At 41.8% G+C, this 18,744-nt stretch overlaps 1 protein-coding gene across 2 annotated transcripts in view; it reads left to right on the top strand.

Annotated features, from left to right (window-relative positions):
• The window catches only part of CWC27 (CWC27 spliceosome associated cyclophilin), a 320,007-nt gene that overhangs the window by 202,515 nt on the left and 98,748 nt on the right, over nt 1-18,744 (top strand). For both annotated transcript variants that reach the window (XM_033930330.1, XM_033930321.1), the window contains exon 13: nt 10,846-10,949. In XM_033930330.1, the coding sequence (XP_033786221.1) occupies nt 10,846-10,949 (104 nt within the window). The remainder of the gene's footprint in view (nt 1-10,845; nt 10,950-18,744) is intronic.

The following is an 18,744-nucleotide window of genomic DNA, read 5'->3' as shown; positions in this document are numbered from 1 at the left end:
GGCCTTAAAATCAGGCACGCTGCTGGCCTCAATCACCTGAAGTGGAAGACTATTCCAGCGATCAACCACCCTTTCAATGAAAAAGAATTTCCTGGTGTCGCCGCGCAGTTTCCCGCCCCTGATTTTCCACGGATGCCCTCTTGTTGCCGTGAGACCCTTGAAAAAGAAGATATCTTCCTCCGCTTCGATGCAGCCCGTGAGATACTTGAACATCTCGATCATGTCTCCCCTGTCTCTGCGCTCCTCGAGCGAGTATAGCTGTTATCTAGCCATTCTTCGTACAGGAAATCCTTGAGTCCCGAGACCATCCTGGTAGCCATTCTCTGGACCAACTCCAGTCTCAGCACATCCTTCCGATAATGCGGCCTCCAGAATTGCACACAGTATTCCAGGTGGGGCCTCACCATGGATCTATACAATGGCATAATGACTTCAGGCTTACGGCTGACGAAACCCCTGCGTATACAACTTATGATTTGTCTTGCCTTGGACGAAGCTTGCCCCACTTGATTGGCAACCTTCATGTCCTCACTGACGATCACCCTTAAGTCTCGTTCTGCTACCGTTCTTGTTAGTATCTCGCCATTAAGGGTATAAGACTTGCATGGATTTTGGCTGCCCAGGTGCATAACTTTGCATTTTTTGGCATTGAAGCTGAGTTGCCAGGTCCTAGACCAGCGCTCCAGTAGAAGTAGGTCGTGCATCATGTTGTCGGGCATTGAATTTTTGTCCGTTGTGCTTTTGCCCACTACATTGCTTAGTTTGGCGTCATCGGCGAATAATGTTATTTTACCTCGGAGCCCTTCTGTCAAATCTCTTATAAAGATGTTGAATAGGATCGGGCCCAAAACCGAGCCCTGGGGCACTCCACTGATCACCTCCGTCATTTCGGAGGGGGTGCCGTTCACCACTACCCTTTGAAGTCTACCTCCAAGCCAGTTCCCCACCCATTTCGTCAATGTGTCACCCAATCCTATAGAACTCATCTTGCTCAGCAACCTGCAGTGTGGTACGCTATCGAATGCTTTGCTAAAGTCCAGGTATACGATGTCTAGGGACTCCCCAACATCCAGCTTCCCCGTCACCCAGTCAAAGAAGCTGATCAGGTTGGATTGGTAGGAATCTCCCCTTAGTAAATCTATGTTGACGGTGATCCCATAGATTCTCCTCATTCAGGATCGTAGTGGGCAGACTTGATGGGCTGTAGCCCTTTTCTGCCGTCATCTTCTATGTTTCTATGTTTCTATGTATCCAATTGGCGTTTGATTAGAGTTTCCATTAGTTTGCTCACTATTGATGTGAGACTCACTTGTCTGTAATTTGCTGCCTCCATCTTTGAGCCTTTCTTGTGGAGTGGAATGACGTTAGCCGTCTTCCAGTCCAACGGGACGCAGCCTGTACTGAGGGAGAGATTGAAGAGCGCGGACAGCGGCTCCGCCAAGATATCACTCAACTCCCTGAGCACCCTGGGGTGTAGGTTGTCAGGCCCCATTGCCTTGTTAACCTTGAGCTTTGACAGCTCACCGTAGACACTGCTGGGCGTAAACTCGAAATTACTAAATGGGTCAACTGAGTCAACCTTTGTCTGTAGCTGAGGGCCGAGCCCCGGCGCTTCTCGGGTGAAGACTGAGCAGAAGTATTCATTTAACAGTCGGGCCTTTTCCGAGTCCTTTTCCACATAGTCTCCGTCCGGTTTCCTAAGACATACTATCCCGCCTGAGTTTTTACTTCTGTCACTGATATACCTGAAGAAGGACTTATCTCCCTTCTGGATGTTCTTTGCTAGAGACTCCTCCATGTGCTCGTCTCTGCACCCTCTCTAGAAGTTTTATATCCTTCTTTAGGTATGGAGACCAATGCTGGACGCAGTATTCCGGGTGCAGTCTGGCCATGGCTCTGTAGAGTGGTATTATAACTTTCTCTGATCTACTCATAATTCCCTTCTTTATCATGCCTAGCATTCTATTTGCTTTCTTCGCCACCGCCGCACATTGCGCCGACAGCTTCAGGGTCCTATCTATCAGTACACCCTGGTCCTTTTCCTGTTCGGTCTTTCACAGAGTTACACCTGACATGTTATACTTGTGTTCTTTATTTTTCCTGCCTAAATGCATCACTTTGCATTTTTCCACATTAAACTTCATCTGCCATTTATCTGCCCACCTCTCCAATTGATTCAAGTCGATCTGGAGTTCCTCACTGTCCTTCTGCGATCTGATTGCCCGGCATAGCTTTGTGTCGTCTGAACACGTGATGATTTCACTGGATGTTCTTCTAGGTCATTTATGTAAATATTAAATAAGATGGGTCCAAGTACCGAGCCCTGGGGTACACCGCTAGTCACTTGTTCCCATTCTGAGAACTTTCCATTTATGCCCACTCTCTGTTTTCTGTTCTCTAGCCATTTACCTATCCATCTTAGTATATCTCCCTCTATTCCATGTCCTTGTAGTTTCCTGAGAAGTCTTACATGTGGAACCTTGTCAAACGCTTTCTGAAAGTCCAAGTATACAATATCCACCGGTTCTCCACTATCAATTTGTCTATTCACTGTCTCAAAAAATTGGAATAGGTTCGTCAAACATGATTTCCCTTTCCTGAACCCATGTTGACTGGCTCTCATCAGGTCGTGTGTGTCTAGGTGCCGGACTATGCTATCTTTGATCAGCGCCTCAACCATCTTTCCAGGGACAGACGTGAGACTCACTGGTCTGTAGTTGCCTGGCGCTCCTTTCGATCCTTTTTTAAATATCAGCGTGACGTTCACTATCTTCCAGTCGTCCGGTATCTGTCCTGTTTTAATTGACAGATTGGTAAGTTTTTGCAATAGTTCTCCGATTTCAAATTTTAGTTCTTTTAGGACTCTCTGATGAATTCCGTCCGGTCCAGGAGATTTATCACTCTTAAGTTTATCAATCTGGTGGTAAATCTGGTCCAAGTCCACTTCTACTGTGGTGAGTCTGTCCTGTACGATTCCCTTGAACATTTTCACTGTGTCAGGTATTGTTGCGGTGTCTTCCTTTGTAAAGACCGACACAAAAAAGGAATTCAATTTGTTTGCAATTTGTTTGTCATCCTTAACGCACCCTTTTCCTCCCAGGTCGTCCAGCGGTCCCACTGCCTCCCTTGCGGGTTTTTTCCCCTTAACGTATCTAAAGAAGGGCTTGAAATTTTTGGCCTCCTGCGCTATTTTCTCCTCGTAAACCTTTTTGGCAACCCTCACCGCCTTGTGATATTTTTTCTGAGCAGCTCTGTTTGCTCCAAGGTTCGGATGTTTCGTGCATTTCCACGTCTTAAAGGAGTCCTTCTTTTCATTTATGGCTTCCTTCATCTCCCTTCCTTCACCTCCGTGACATCTACTTCCTTTGCCGGTCCCGTAATGCCATTTAGGACCAAGTCCAAGATGACGTTTCCTCTTGTCGGCTCTCCTACCATCTGTTCCAGGAAGCAGTCCCCTAGCACTTCCAGAAACTTTGCCTCCTTGCCACAATTAGAGGTTCCCAGTCCCAGTCTATCCCCGGGAAATTGAAATCCCCCAAGATTATGACATTACCTGTTTTACATTCTTGTTTAATTTCCTCTATCATTTCCAAGTCTGTCTCCTCCCTCTGTTCTGGCGGTCGGTAGTAAAGGCCAATCTTTATGTCGGCATCGTTGTGTCTGAGAATCCTGATCCAGAGGGATTCCAGCTTCTCTTTCTCTTCTGCCATAGTCTCTCTCATGGATTCTATTCCTTCCCGAACATATAGGGCAATACCTCCACCTTTCTGTCCCACTCTATCTCTTCTGTACACTTTGTATCCCTGTGGTACTGTGTCCCATTTGTTTTCGTCATTCCACCATGTTTCTGTTATACCAATGATTTCCAGTTCGTCGTTTTTTGCTATTGCTTCTAACTCTCCCATTTTGTTTCCCAAATTTCTATCATTCATATACATGCCTTAGAGTTCCCTATGTGTTACCTTCTTGGACTTTCTAAGCTTAGAAGTATCTACTGTTTCTTCCACGGTACCCTTTTCTGTTGCTGTGTTGTCTCCCTCATTTGCTTTGCGGTCGACCCCTCATGTGTCTGAGTAGTTGTCCGTAGTTCCTTCTTCGGGACTTCCTGTCGCCCGGGCTATCGACTGATGGTCGACTGTCGGCTTTCCCCTGTCCATCAGTTTAAAGCCTTCTCGATGGCCCTCTTCATGCTGCCTGCCAGTACTCTTGCTCCTTCCTTGTTGAAGTGCAGTCCGTCCTTTCTGTAGTACTTGCTTTTTCCCCAGAACGCCGTCCAGTTGCACACAAAGTCAAAGCCTTCCTCTTCGCACCATCGTCTCATCCAGGCGTTGATTGCTTGCAGTTCCCCTTGTCTCTTAGCATCCGCTCTTGGTACCGGTAGGATCTCGAAGAAGGCCACCTTCACCTCCCTGATCTTCAATTTTCTTCCGAGTGAGCGGAGCTGTCCCTTCATCTCTTCCATGTCATACTTCCGTCCGCTCAAATCGTTGGTTCCCATGTGGATAAGCACAGTACTCTCCCCAGTACTGTCTATGATCTTGGAGATCCTGTTGGCCACATCCTTCACTCTTGCTCTAGGCAGGCAGGTGACGATTCTATCCTCTCTCCCTCCTGCGGTGTGGCTGTCCACATGACGTACGATGGAGTCTCCCACGATGATCCCCATCTTCTTTATTCGGGGGTTTTTTGGGGGTCGCAGGTCAACATCCATGGTAAAGGACCAATCTTCTCCCTCCTGTGGTACTCCTGAGGTTGATTTCTGCTCTTCAGGTGGGGGGACGTCCCCATTCAGTCTCCCTCTTACTCCTGGTGTGCGATCGCCCCTTATCTCTGCTTCCGTCTCTCCAGAATTTGCAGGGGTGTCTTCTCTCCTCTTGTCCAGGCCTTCTTCCTGGATTGTTTGGGTACAGTCCTCCACATGCTGTTGGTGAGCTTCCTCAATGTATCTCTCTAGCTCCTTAACTTCGTCATTTGGACTGTACTCCACTAGAAGCTTCTCCTGTTCGCAGACTTCTTCTTCAAAGGTGAGGAGTTCTTTTAGTCCCAGCACTGTCTCCTCTAGCAGTTGGACCTTCCTTTTCAAGCTATCCAGCTCCATGCAACGACTGCAAATGTATGCCCGAACCCCCGAAGGGAGGTAGTCATACATGTTGCAGTTGGTGCAGAAGACTAGGAAGCTCATCTTCTGGCTTCCTTGGGTGTCCATCTCTTGCTCCCCTCCTGAGTTGTCTGAGCGAATCAGTTGTGAACTTTCTGTCACTGTCAGCTGGACGTTTTCTGGCTTCCTGTTGTGAGTCTGCTAGTGTTACTGTGTTAGTGCTAGTGAGTGCTCGTTTCCCCTCTGAGTGTGTGGTATGTGAGGGAGTGTGCCCTGTTGCGTAGCTAGCTAAAGACTAGAGCTTGTAGCTGCCTTCCTGCTTGGTGTGGGTTTGCTGGTGTTACTGTTTGTTCTGAGTCCGCTGGTGTTACTTGTGTTACTGTGTCTGCTGGTGCTACTGTTTGTTCCGAAGTCTGCTTGTGTTACTGTGTTAGTGCTAGTTTCCCCTCTAGGTGTTGCTGCTTGTGTTACTGTGTTAGTGCTAGTTTCCCCTCTAGGTGTGTGATATGTGATGGAGTATGCCCTGTTGGCTAGCTAGCTAAAGACTAGGGCTTGTAGCTGCCTTCCTGCTTGGCGTGAGTTTGCTGGTGTTGCTCTGCTGGGTATCCTTGTTTCCCGGATCCTTCTAAGGCTCCTTCGCAAAGGTGCTCTCGCTAAGGCGAGCGCCTTTGCCGCGCGCCATTGGCTCCTTTCCTTTTAAGAGGGAGCTCAGCCTCGGCGTGCTGGTGATGTCGGAGGGGTGGGCGGAGCTATCTCTCGCCTCTGCCCCTCTCTCTCACATGCCTGCTCTCGCTCTCGGCTGTCCCCTTGCTTACCCTCCTGCTCCCGACTCTCTGCTCTCCGCTCCTGCCTCTTTCCGCTCCTAACTCTCTCTGCTCATGGCTCTCCCTTCTGCCGGTCAGCCACCTCCGCACTCTCCTTGGCTTCCCACATTGATCGCCGCACCATTGGCTCCTTTCCTTTTAAGGGGGAGCTCGGCCTTGGCGTGCTGGTGACATCGGAGAAACCAATGTTCTTCTAAGCTGTAAGGGAGTTCTCTAATTGCATTGCTGCCTGTGTGTGTATGGGCGGGTGGGGGGGGGGCTTCAATATTGTGTTTTCAGTCACTAGGGACAGGCAGGTCCTTTGGAGATCCTGCAGATCTTGCTTGTCATAGAAAATGTGATATTTAAATATTGCCCCAAGTGATGGGAAAATAGATAGAAGACTTCTGCACAGCTTAGAAGAACACTCGTTAAAAAACACAAGTATCTTCCAATAGACGTATGGCACTGTGGTCTCAATTAGGACATGTTCTAATTAAACTGGAAATTAAAAAAGGAGCAGGAGGAAGTCATCAGTCAGTAAAAAGGAGTGTTGCGAATGTGATGTTTTAATAGGGGGCAGTTTTCAAACTCGCCATTTACTTGTGTATACTTTGGGTTTTAAAAATTATCTATGACTACTCGTACAAAGAATCTAAAGACTCTTCATCTACCTTTTGTATGTTTAATTTCAATGGAAAATATCAAGTAAATCTGAAAATGAAGTCTAATAGTCTGCTATTGAAAGTGAGTTTTATTTGTTGACTGTAACTTTGGGCCAGATTTTATCTGGATGATTAGTGACAGAGTTAGAAATAGGGAGAGGTAGTGCTGGAAACTTTCCATTTAGAAGTGATATGTTGCATTTTTAGTTTACTCCTGCTGAATAGCAGGCCCAAACTAAGGGCTAGATGTACAAAACATAGTCACTAAGACTATGCAGGTCACTGTGGGCTGATTTTTTGGCTGATTTCTAAACAATGATCAATGTTCACATGGCTGCCCATGCAAATGAGTTTTGCGGAGGGCAGTTTTAATCCCATCCAATCGCTTGCTTAGAAACCGGCTCTTACACATGCACAGAGCAGGTTTGGGGAAGCTCGAAAACCTGAGCAGCAGGAGAAGCCTCAAAGCAGCCTTCTGCCACTCAGCTGTTGGAGCTTTTTCTTTTCTTTTTTTTTTCTTTATGGCACAGATGTTGTGCATTTGTTGCACATGGACAATATTTGCCCCATTAAAAAAAAAGTGAGTCGAGCTACCACCACACTGCCCCATGACGCCCCCCACCCAACAACCCCTGGAAGAAAAATAGAAGGGATGACCACTCCCTCCTGCCTCAGCAAAACCTCCCCCTTGGGTCAGGACTCCCCTCTTCTCGCAGTATTATATCAGATTATATAACAAATACTCTAGATCCTATTGCGTTCTGGACTCATGCCCCCCAGAAATTATGAAAGCGGCACCTTTAGAATTTAAATTATCACTGATGCAATACTTGGCTTACAACCTAAACAATGGGAAGTTTCTCTCTAATAATGGTCACATTATTATAACCCCATTTCTAAAAAATCATAAAGTATCCTCAGCCCTAATATCCAACTATAGACCGGTAGTTTCCATTCCGTTTATTATAAAAATTATGGAGGGATTGGTTCACACCCAACTGATGGGTTATCTTGATCAATTTTCTCTCCTCCATGAAACTCAATCTGGTTTTAGGCCACTATTCAGTACGGAGACAGTAATTGCTGCTATCTTAGACAATTTGCACCTACTGTTTAGTAAAGGCCTTAATGCACTGATAATGCAATTCGATATGAGTTCTGCCTTTGATCTAGTGGACCACATGAAACCGCTGCAATGCCTAGATGCCATTGGTATCCTGTATAAGGTGCTGAACTGGTTCCGTGGCTTCCTTATATCCCGCACCTATCAGGTTCGTTTTAATTATGAGCTTTCCGACACCTGGAGCAATCCATCCGGTGTGCCACAAGGCTCTCCACTATCCCCATTGCTCTTCAACGTCTACATGTCCTCACTGGGCACGAAGCTAACCCAGCTGGGGATAAAACTATTTAGTTATGCAGATGATTTTACGATTATCATCCCATTCATCAATTCTGTCTCCGAAACTATTCCCAAAGCTTCAGAAGCCATAAACATGATGGAACAATGGATGACAAACTTTAGGCTCAAACTTAATTCAGAAAAAATGACTTTTTTCATTGCTTCACCACATCCACTTGACATTAAATCACCCCTCTGTATCAATAACCTTAGTTACCCTATCCAGCCCTCCATAAAGATACCAGGTGTAACTCTGGATCAATGCCTAACCATGAAAGACCAAGTAGACTCCTTAATCAGAAATGGATTTTTTACTCTCTGGAAACTCAGATTCCTTAAAGCTTATTTTGTTACATCGGTTTTTAGAATCCTAGTCCAATCCCTCGTACTAAGCCTACTTGACTACTGTAACATCGCCTATTTGGTAATTTCCCCAAAAAATATGCAACGCCTACAACTGTTGCAAAATGCGGCAGTTAGACTAATCTTTGGACTAAAGAAATTTGACCACGTGACACCCTACTACTGGCAGCTACATTGGCTGCCGTTGGAGGCACGCGTAAAGTTCAAATTTGCCTGTTTCTGCTTTAAAGCATTACACGGACTTGCCCCTAAATACATTACTGACCTTTTCTCCTTCTCAGCCAACAGACACAAAATAAATTCACATTCCAACTTCGTTTCCCCCCCAGTGAGAGGTTGCAAACTGAAAAAACACCATAAATTCCTTCTCTCACACCAAGCAGCATCATGGGGTAAAGACCTACCGTAGAACAATTACTTTCGCCCTCTACTTATGAGGAATTTAAGGAACGTCTAAAAACACACCTGTTCCTAAAACATCTTGACAACTGATCCACTTATCTCTTTCCCCTCAATAGCGACCTACTGTCCTTTTGATCACTTTTCTCCTCAACAATGAATTTCCTGTCTTATTACTTCTCTTTCTTCTTCCCCTCTTGAAGTCAGTCAATTTGTACCTTTGCTTAATCTTTTGTAAACCGCATAGAACTTCACGGTATTGTGGTATATACGCTGTTATTATTATTATTATTATTACCCCACTCCCCCTACTTTACAAAGAATCAGCAAGAGGGATGCCCACTCCCTCCTGCCACCAGATGCCTCCCCAAACCACCCCTGTACCTGTACAGAAAGATGACAGCAGGAGGGATGCCCAGTCCCTCCTGCTCTTAGGTCCCTCTCCGTGCATCAGGAAGGGGAAGGCCTGCCATTTTGTTATGGCAGACCTGCGAGCAGGAGGGACTGGGCATCCCTCCTGCTGTCTTCTTTCTGTATGGGTATAGGGTGGTTCAGGGGATGTGGGGCCAGGGTGCATCCCTCCTGCCGATTCTTTCTAAAGTAGGGAAAGGGGGCTCTGTGAGGGGAGGGTGTCAGTTGGTTTAGCCGGGGGGGGGGGGGTCGCAGAGGGAGGAGGAAGTGGGCATCCCTCCTGCCTCTACTTTTCTTCTGGAGGTTGTCAGGGTGCTGTCATTGGGAGGAGGGGGGGCAGCAGCTCAACTTTATTTTATGGGGGCAGGGATTGTGTGTGTGTGTTACACTCAGCATTTGTGCCCATAGAAAAAAAATGAAAAAAACCCCAGGCAGACCTGTTGTTTTTTTTCAGGTCGGCATTAGTGATCCAATTATGACATACAATGTTAGGCCATCAATCAGATAGCTCATTTTAATATTAACTACCTCATTTTAATAGTAATGAGGTTGTTTGCATGCCAGAATCGGAGAATATATGACTGTACAGAAAACCACACTGTGAGCCATTTTGAGAATCAGGTCGGCAAATTCCATTGGTCACTAAATCGGTCAAACTGGTTTAGCGACTATTGGTAAATGATCGGAGAGTTTTATGTATCTAGCCCTAAATGGACAATGTTGATATAATCATCATTGAATAAGTATATTCAACATTGTTAATTGTATGGATAATGAGGCTGAATATATGTGCTAGTTAAGTAGCGGTACAGGCACTTAATAAAGGGCTCCTTTTACAATGTCGCTGTAGAGGTTTCTATCTTGGGCCAGCAAGGTAAATGCTCTGGTGCTCATGAAAATGTATCCCTGTCGTTTTTGCTTTGCTCTACTAGCTTAAGTGCTGCTGGGGATGCCTCATTGTATTCCAGGTTAAAACAGACATACTGTAGAAATTTACACACATTTTTATTTTTTCCAGCCAACTTGGGCCTATTTAGGTGCTCTTTTACTAAGCAGTGGTAGAGGTTTCTTCTGCAGCCTAGGGCGTTAAATACTCCGATGCTCATAGGAATTCCATGAATGCCAGGGCAATGTTAGAGCATTTAGCGCTCCAGGCTGTGGTAGAGCCTTTTCTATGGCTTAGTAAATGAGGGGGGTTAGTAGCAGTATCTAAGTTCTTTATGTTATTAAAGTTGGGCTGTTTGAAGAGAATCAGTATTCCTAGATTAATAATAGGCTTGCTCTTCTGAAGTAGGCTATGAAAACTTTTTATAGCTATTTTGCATGCTGTTTTAGATATGTAATTTCTTTAATATGTAATTTTTCAATTTGTATTTTGTATTTCTTATCCTCTCATTAATTTTTTTAGGGCTGTATTTTGCTTAAAAATTGTAATCACAAAAATTGCATGATTAAAAAACTATGTTGGGTTTTTATGGATTTATTTATTATTCACACTGAAGCTCCTTGTGACTCTGGGTAATGGGAGGGTTAAGTGACTTGCGCAGAGTAACAAAGAGTTGCAGGGGAAAAGAAATAACGTACCATTAATCGTGATTAAAATTTTATCAAATTGCAGCCCTAATTAATAATGGTTTAAACTTAAAAATAGCTTTGAAAATTGTCCTTTGGGAAATCTAATAAAATTAATTTTTTTAACTTTAGACTTTGACACTGTTGAATCAATTTAAGTCGAAGCTTACCCAAGCGATATCAGAAGCCCCAGAAGAAATACTTTCAGAAAGTGAGGCAGAAGATGACACAGGATGGTAAGACATTTTTACCTGCATTAATAGGCTCATTGTGGAGGGTGAAGGTTTTACAGTGATATTAAATGTTTGTATTTTTTATACTGTATCATTTTATTCCTATTAATAGGAATCCTTTTGTCATCTCCTGATTTATGGCATTAACCCTGGTTAACAAAAAAAAATTTTTCTTTGTTACTGAGAACTTAAGAAGTGTTCTTAGCTAATTTAATGATGCTGATTTCAGATCTGTAATTGAAATTCAGCTAGCATGTCAGGTTTCTGAGATGCAAATTACAGATTTTTTAGACAGTTTGACATATCAGTACAATATTGTGAATATGAATTGTGTCCCACCAAACTTGTGTTCAGGAGTTTACTCTGAAAACAAACACGAAGACAATAAGGAGACATGTTACAGCATATATTTACGCCTCTCTTAACTCACACAAAAGTGATGTCAGAATGTTTGAGAGATTTGCCCCCTCTTTTACTAAGGTGCGCTAACTGATTAGCGCACGCTAAACGCTAACACGTCCATAGACTAGCATGCACGCATTAGCATTTAGCGCACACTAAATCAATTAGCGCACCTTAAAAAAGGGCCTTGCTTTTACGCTTGTACTGTATATTTGTCTCTCTTTGCAAGAACCAACAATAGTCTTCCATCTTACTGGGATTGAACTTTCCCTGATATCTGCTTTCCATCACCTTGATATATTGATGAAATCTTTCCCCATGCTCATCGCTGACATCACCAATATTGGGTAGGAAGAAATCAAGGTGAGAATGTAAAAAGTGCATTTTTAAGTGATATGCTGTCAACATGTTCTCCACAAGCTCAGCATAATTCTCTGATCTGTGATTACCAAGAAATTCTGAACAACCAGCATGAATGCTTCCCATGCTGCTGATTCAACTGGGTTCATCTTCTGTTTGAATGCATCATCAAAGATCAGTTCACGGATTTCGGGTCTAACAAAAACACCTTCTTTGATTTTGGCTTCACTTTTCTCAAAACCAAACGTACTTCTTAGGTGCTGATTGTTCAGTAAATTGTCTGCAGACATAACAGAAATTATCAGGATGGTTAACACAGTCTCGTCTGTTCATAATAATTATATCTTAGACAAAAAACAAATAAAATAAAACAATTCACAGGTAGAAAAAACATCACAATCACTTTTAAATATAAACTTTCAAATTACTGGTATGTGTGATCGATGAGCTCTCCTAAAATGCAATATTGTGTTTCAGAAATAGTAAAATGCTGACAGTAGCGTTATTGATGCAAATTATATAAATACAAACTGACGCATAACTTAAAAACAGGATGTGATAGATGAAAACTGTTTTCAGATTTAGAGTCAGCATGTGGCCCTTGTTAAGGTACAGGTGATAGAACTCCAGTAGTAAAATGCTTGTTGACTAGTGTTAGGGATAGGCACGTGGAATCTCTCGGAGCAAGAAAGAGATAATGATTACTGCGGATGTGCAGACTAGATGGGCCATTTGGCCTTTATCTGCCATCATGTTTCTATGTCCCATCTCCCCCCCTCCAAGAGAGCTCTGGCAGTATTCAAAACCAAGCTAAAAGCCCACTTTTTTGAAACTGCTTTTTCAACTTTTAACTCCCACTCGCTGTTTTCAGATACCTATACCCATTGAATCATTTCCTCTACCAGAATCTCCCCAACCCTAAGATGTCTTGTCTGTTTCTCCAAACTAGATTGTAAACTCTTCTGAACAGGGACTGTCTATTGTATGTTAAATATACAGCACTGTATATGCCTTTCAGCACTATAGAAATGATAAATAGTAGTAATAGTGCTTAATTATGCTAGCAATAGATAACTGTGTTGATAATTTAGTAACAGGGGTAGCATGATCAATATGCTTAGCATTATGAAATAATTTTTCCATCGTATTTGTAAAACTTATAAGCATCCAATATAATAAGTATGCAATCTAAAGAGCAGGGGGATACAATAATGCATACGACTCATCACAAGAACATGCAACAAGTTTTCAGTGACCTTACCTGTCTTAAAGAAAAGAAAGTTATTTGACTCATATGATAAACATGAGGTGCAAGTCAGAACACCTAATGGGTAAATCTAGCCAGATTAAAAAAGAAGTTTGTGATTAGGTATCTAGCAAGTAATTATCTACTGAGTAATCTTGTCTAAGTCTAAATACTGAACTGTGATACTTCAAGAAACAAACCTCAATTGGAGTTTGTTGTTTCTGAGTAGCAAGCAGAAAATTAATGGATTAGACTATGTAAATGGCCAACTGAAGCATGTAGACTTTTAGAAGAGACATCTGTTTATTATGGGAAGAGGGCTGTGGATCCTTTGTTGTCTCTTCTCTCAAAAAATCCCATCCACCTGATCCCGTCTGTCTTCCACTCCCTTCTTCTGGCTGACAGATATTCTTTATTTGCCTTCTTCACCAGTTGACTTTATTCCAGTGATTTGTATGTGTGATTCCAGTGGGTCCTGCAAAAGTAGTAGGCTGCATGCATTCAGCCTGCCAAAGCAAACACAGCTGGTACAGTAAGCATATGGGACATAAAGTGCTGCTATTCTCCATTTAATCAAAATTGCATGGGGAAACTGGTGACAAAACTGGGTGGGTAGTACCCCATCACACTTGGTCTGAAGTCAGGTATTTTACATAGCGGCATGCAATACTGGTACTGGGCTATTAGGAGAGTCGGTTCAGTTGAGTAATAATAGTAGCATCATTTTTTGTGCAATAGGTATGTCATTCTGGATAGTAGAGTATTCTCTACATGCTCGCAAGCCATGCAGAAGGAATCCACTCCAGGCTTTCAACTTCTCCTCCTCCTACCGAAGACTCGCCATTTACTTTTGTATACTTGCCAGTTTTTCCTTGTGTATGCGAGCCAGAAGGTGTCTTTATCCTAGGACAATCAACAATAAAAAGAACACCTCAAAATACTGGCTAGGTTATAGTTCTTAAAGTTATTGAAAATTGAGAGAGGATTTCACTCAAAAATTAAACAATAATACTGATTTTTAAATTGGAAGTCCTCTGTGAATTGCATAAGTCAAATAAACGCAAAGCGTTCAATGCTTTAGCTCATGCTTGAGCATAAGACTCAATGCAGCATATCATCATAGGATCTTCCTCGGTGCATAATTAATAGTGAATCGGTGCAAAACACTCAAATGATAAATAAAGTGGAATCCAATCTCACACACACACACAATATCACTGTACAACCCTTTGAATGAATGAATCAAAAAACTTATCTTGTGCTGGAAACGCCACAACTATATGAAATTGTTCATCCACCCTGAAATGTAAGAGCAGCAAATGGCTCAACTGAACTCAATTTTGGAACCAGCCCTTTGTCAGGAATCTCCAAGCACTGCAAATAATGAAAAATTTCCCAAGCTATTTTGAAAAGGGATTATTTGGCGGTATAATACAACGCTAGGCTGAGCTTCTCTGTCTCTATCATATTTGGCAGCTACAAAATCTCTCGCCATACATTGAAAAGACAAGTCTGACCACAGAGGTCCATGCCATGGTAATCTCACAACTAGACTACTGCATTGCCCTGTACACTTGTTGAACCAAAAAGAGTTTGCATCAGCTGCAACTAATTTAGAATGCTGCAAAGAACATGACCACATCACACCTTTCCTGCACAAACTACACTGGCTACCAGTACCTTACAGCGCTAAATTTAAATCTCTGTTTGATGTTCAAGGTCCTCAGACAAAACGGGCCGGAATACTTAAAGAACAAGCTAGCCCTTTATACACCATCAAGACCTCTGAGGTCCTCTCAGATAACATCACTATCTATACCCTCATCAAAAGAAATTGTACCATATAATAACCACCAGCGAACCTTCTCAGAAGGAGCTCCTATGCTCTGGAATTTAATCCCAGAAGGACTATGTCAAATTCTAGATTACCTCTACTTCAGAAAGCAGGTGAAAGCCTGGCTTTTCACTCAAGCCTTTAATGCATAGGCTGATTGACCATACACCCATTCTGTACAAAGACTAGCTTGCTACACACACTGTAACTAAATCACTTCCTTCTCGTATCTTGTTTAACTATATAATCAACTTGATTTGAGTTTAGCCCTCATCTGTTTATCCCAACAGATCACCCATCTTGTCCCCATCTAATAATTGCATTTGGTCCCTTGGCTAAAGGATAAGCTGTATTATAGAAAAGCATTAGCGTCATATCTATGTTGTTTGAATGTTCTGATGTGTACGTATTATGCTGTCATTGTATTATATCACTCATGTCAATTTCAGTGCTGTTATAAGCAGTGTTCCCTCTAAGCTGCGCTGGCGTGCGCTGGCGCACAAAATATTACATCGCAGCGCACAAGTTTCTCGTCACAGCGCACGGCGTACGGCAGATGGCAGGGCGGCGAGAGGAGAATCGGGCGAGTTGGCTCATAACTTGCTGGCGCCCGATATTTTTAGCTCACAGCGAAAAAAAGTTTGCTCACAACACCCGCCCGCTTAGAGGGAGCACTGGTTATAAGTATATTTTTGGTAGTTCTATTATTATTTTTCAATTTGCTGACTCTGAATTTACCTCACTCATTGTATTTCTTTATATTTGGTCATAAGAACATAAGAACATAAGAAATGCCTCTGCTGGGTCAGACCCGAGGTCCATCGTGCCCAGCAGTCCGCTCACGCGGCGGCCCAACAGGTCCAGGACGATGGACCTCGGGTCTGACCCAGCAGAGGCATTTCTTATGTTCTTATGTTCTTATGACCAAATATAAAGAAATACAATGAGTGAGGTAAATTCAGAATCAGCAAATTGAAAAATAATAATAGAACTACCAAAAATATACTTATAACAGCACTGAAATTGACATGAGTGATATAATACAATGACAGCATAATACGTACACATCAGAACATTCAAACATAGATATGTCTTTTTACTACTATGATGATGTTAAGAAAACTGTAAGTTTTATGTTGAATTGTACTTGCTGTACACCGCCTTAGGTGAATCTCTTCATAAAGGCGGTTAATAAATCCAAATAAATAAATTGAGGAATGGATGATTTTCTTTGAGTGTAGCAGAAAGAGATGAGGATTCTTAAGAGTTTCTACAAGAGAGATAAAAGTGGGACAGATCTGTACCTGCAAAGCATTTCCTTTCTCTGCTCAGTCTTTCTTACCAGTGAGTTAATCATTTTTGAAGCAAATGATAAAACAGAAGACACTTATATTCCTTATCATCCAGTTTATGGCTTCTGTACAGTTCTGGTCTTAATAAAAGCTATGACATTTGAAATTGAATGTGGCAGTTGCCAAGTGATAAAGGGATAAGTAACAGAAGCTAGATATACAAAATGCTGGGTTCATGTAAGAAGTTTCCATAGGCCAACCAAATTATTTGGGTGGCAAAAGCTGTGAACTGCCATTTGGAAGGCTCTGGTTCAGTCCCCACATCAAGCCACTGGTTCAGCTGGAGCTGGGGATGCTAAAGAGATATTTATAACCCTTAGGAGGGATTGAGTTTTGGTCATTGCTTAAGGAAATGGGCTAAAGTACTTGAAGAGCAGCACCCCCATAGTGTTTCCAAGGAGTATTCCTAACCATACCCTCTCCAAAGGACATCATACGATGTGATACCTGCCATAAAGCCTTCTTAAAGTAGAATCCACACTCTGAAATGCACTCCTTAAAAGGCTTTGCTCAAGACTAGCTCTATTTCAGGAAGCAGGTGAAATCTTGACTTTTCTTCCAAGCCTTTAATGAAAGAAGCAATTAACTTGCTAGAAACACACACACACATTAACACTGGCTGCACATACTGTACTAGGGCTTGTTTATCCATTCCTACTCTAACTGAGAACATATTCATGCACATATCTGTAACTTTTTAAAGTTGGTCCCCTTATTTTTAACTCCAATTACTCTATCTTTTCTGTCTGTATGTTCCACCTCTGCTCACACCCAGTACTGTCTTTATTGTGCATTGTATTGGCATTGTAAGTAGCATATTATGCTATAATATTCACTGTTGTTTGAATATATTTTCTGCTGAAATTGTCTATTGCCTGGGTCCAGATTGTTCTTACGGTACTCTGCTATGGGTGAATTTCTTTAAAATATAAGGGTAATACCTCATTGCTATATTCAGGGCTTATGATTACAGGCTTTTGGAAAGAGGCCTGGTCCATAGCCCATGGCCAAGAACTGTGATTTCAGTGCCCAGACTAGCTATGTTGACAGGGAGATGTAGAATAGGGGACAAAAATTCCAACATAGTTCCAAATGAAGACTCATTATACCAGATCCCAATTCTGGTTTTAATTGACTGGAGATTATAAAGAAGGAGAAAGAAACTACTGGGTGAAAATAGGGAAGAAAAGGACCTTAGATTCAGTGTGGACTATATAATTTCAGTATATGGGAGCAGTCAGAAAAAGGTAAATAGAATGTTAGCAATTATTTTGAAAGGAAAAGAGAATGAGACTGACACGATCATAATGCTTCTGTCTAGATCAGAATATGTTCATACCTTGTGTATTACCCTTCTCTCAAAAGATACAGTAGAAATAGAACAGAAACAGCTAAGGGAAACAAGTTTATTATTACATTTGATTAATCGCTTAATCTGAATTCTAAGCGATGTACAAATTAATAAAAAATTACAGAGTAAAGGAAGACAAACTTAACTGACAGGTACCTAAACGACTAAAACATAATAGTAAATTAAGTTACACATACAAGTGGAAACATAAGGAAACTTGGGAATGAATTACAGTTTGATTGTAAAGTAGTACAGTTACGGTTAAGAACAAAAGGGAAGGGAATAACAAAAGTCAAAAGCATATGGAATGGATCTCTTATGAAAAAAAGGCTTAACAAGCTAATATTCTTCAGTTTGAAGAAAAATCTTCTCAGAAGATGTGTTAGAAGTTTAAAAAATCAGTAATGATGTGGAATTACTAAATAGAGAGCAGTTATTTATAATCCTAAATAATACTAGGGGGCACATCAGAGAGCTTAACTGGGTGCAGATTTTAAAAACTGAAGGTTACCAGAATTAAGTAATAGAAAATGTTATCAAAGGAATGTAGATTTATAAAATAAGTTCATTTTAATGAAAGCTGAGAATGGATCCGCTATTAGAAACTGGATATATTTTTTTCAACCCAGATTAGCTATTGTCAAAAACAAGGGTGCTGGACTCAATATGCTATTGGTCTCATATAATATGGTATTTCTTTTGTTCTTAATATCAAAGGGGTAAATGTTCAGCTGCCAGTGGTGTGTATTCTTCTGACCTTCACTAGTGTTTATTCCCAGATATTGCTGGGTAGTGTCCATGCTTCAGCATTGAACATCCAATATTTGCAGAGCAGGTTAATGCATAGCTGTTTAAGTTGATCTTCAGCACTTAAGTGATTATGGGTTACCACATAAGGAAAGGATAACGTGACCATTTATTTTTTTCATCAAAATGGGGCATCTCTTAATTTAATTTTCAGTCCCGCCCTATCCCCGCCCCCAATTTCTTCCATTCATTTTTCATATACATACAATATCTTATTAATTCATAATGGTAACCATTAAATAAAAAATAAAAAACACAAAGCATACTGTATGCAGAGAACATGTTAATTATCATTTACGAATTTTGGGTTTTTTTCAAAGATGTCAAGGCAGATGACTTTAAAATATGCAATGTCACCTCAGTAACTATAGAAAAATAGACAAATATAGTGTAAAATATAGACAGCAGATATAAATTCTCAAGATGACACATTTTGATCACTAAAT

Source organism: Geotrypetes seraphini, chromosome 1 (genome assembly GCF_902459505.1).
Source record: "Geotrypetes seraphini chromosome 1, aGeoSer1.1, whole genome shotgun sequence".
Lineage (NCBI taxonomy): Eukaryota > Metazoa > Chordata > Amphibia > Gymnophiona > Dermophiidae > Geotrypetes > Geotrypetes seraphini.
Note: the sequence above shows the minus strand (reverse complement) of the source record. Positions and strands in the feature narration are given on the sequence as shown.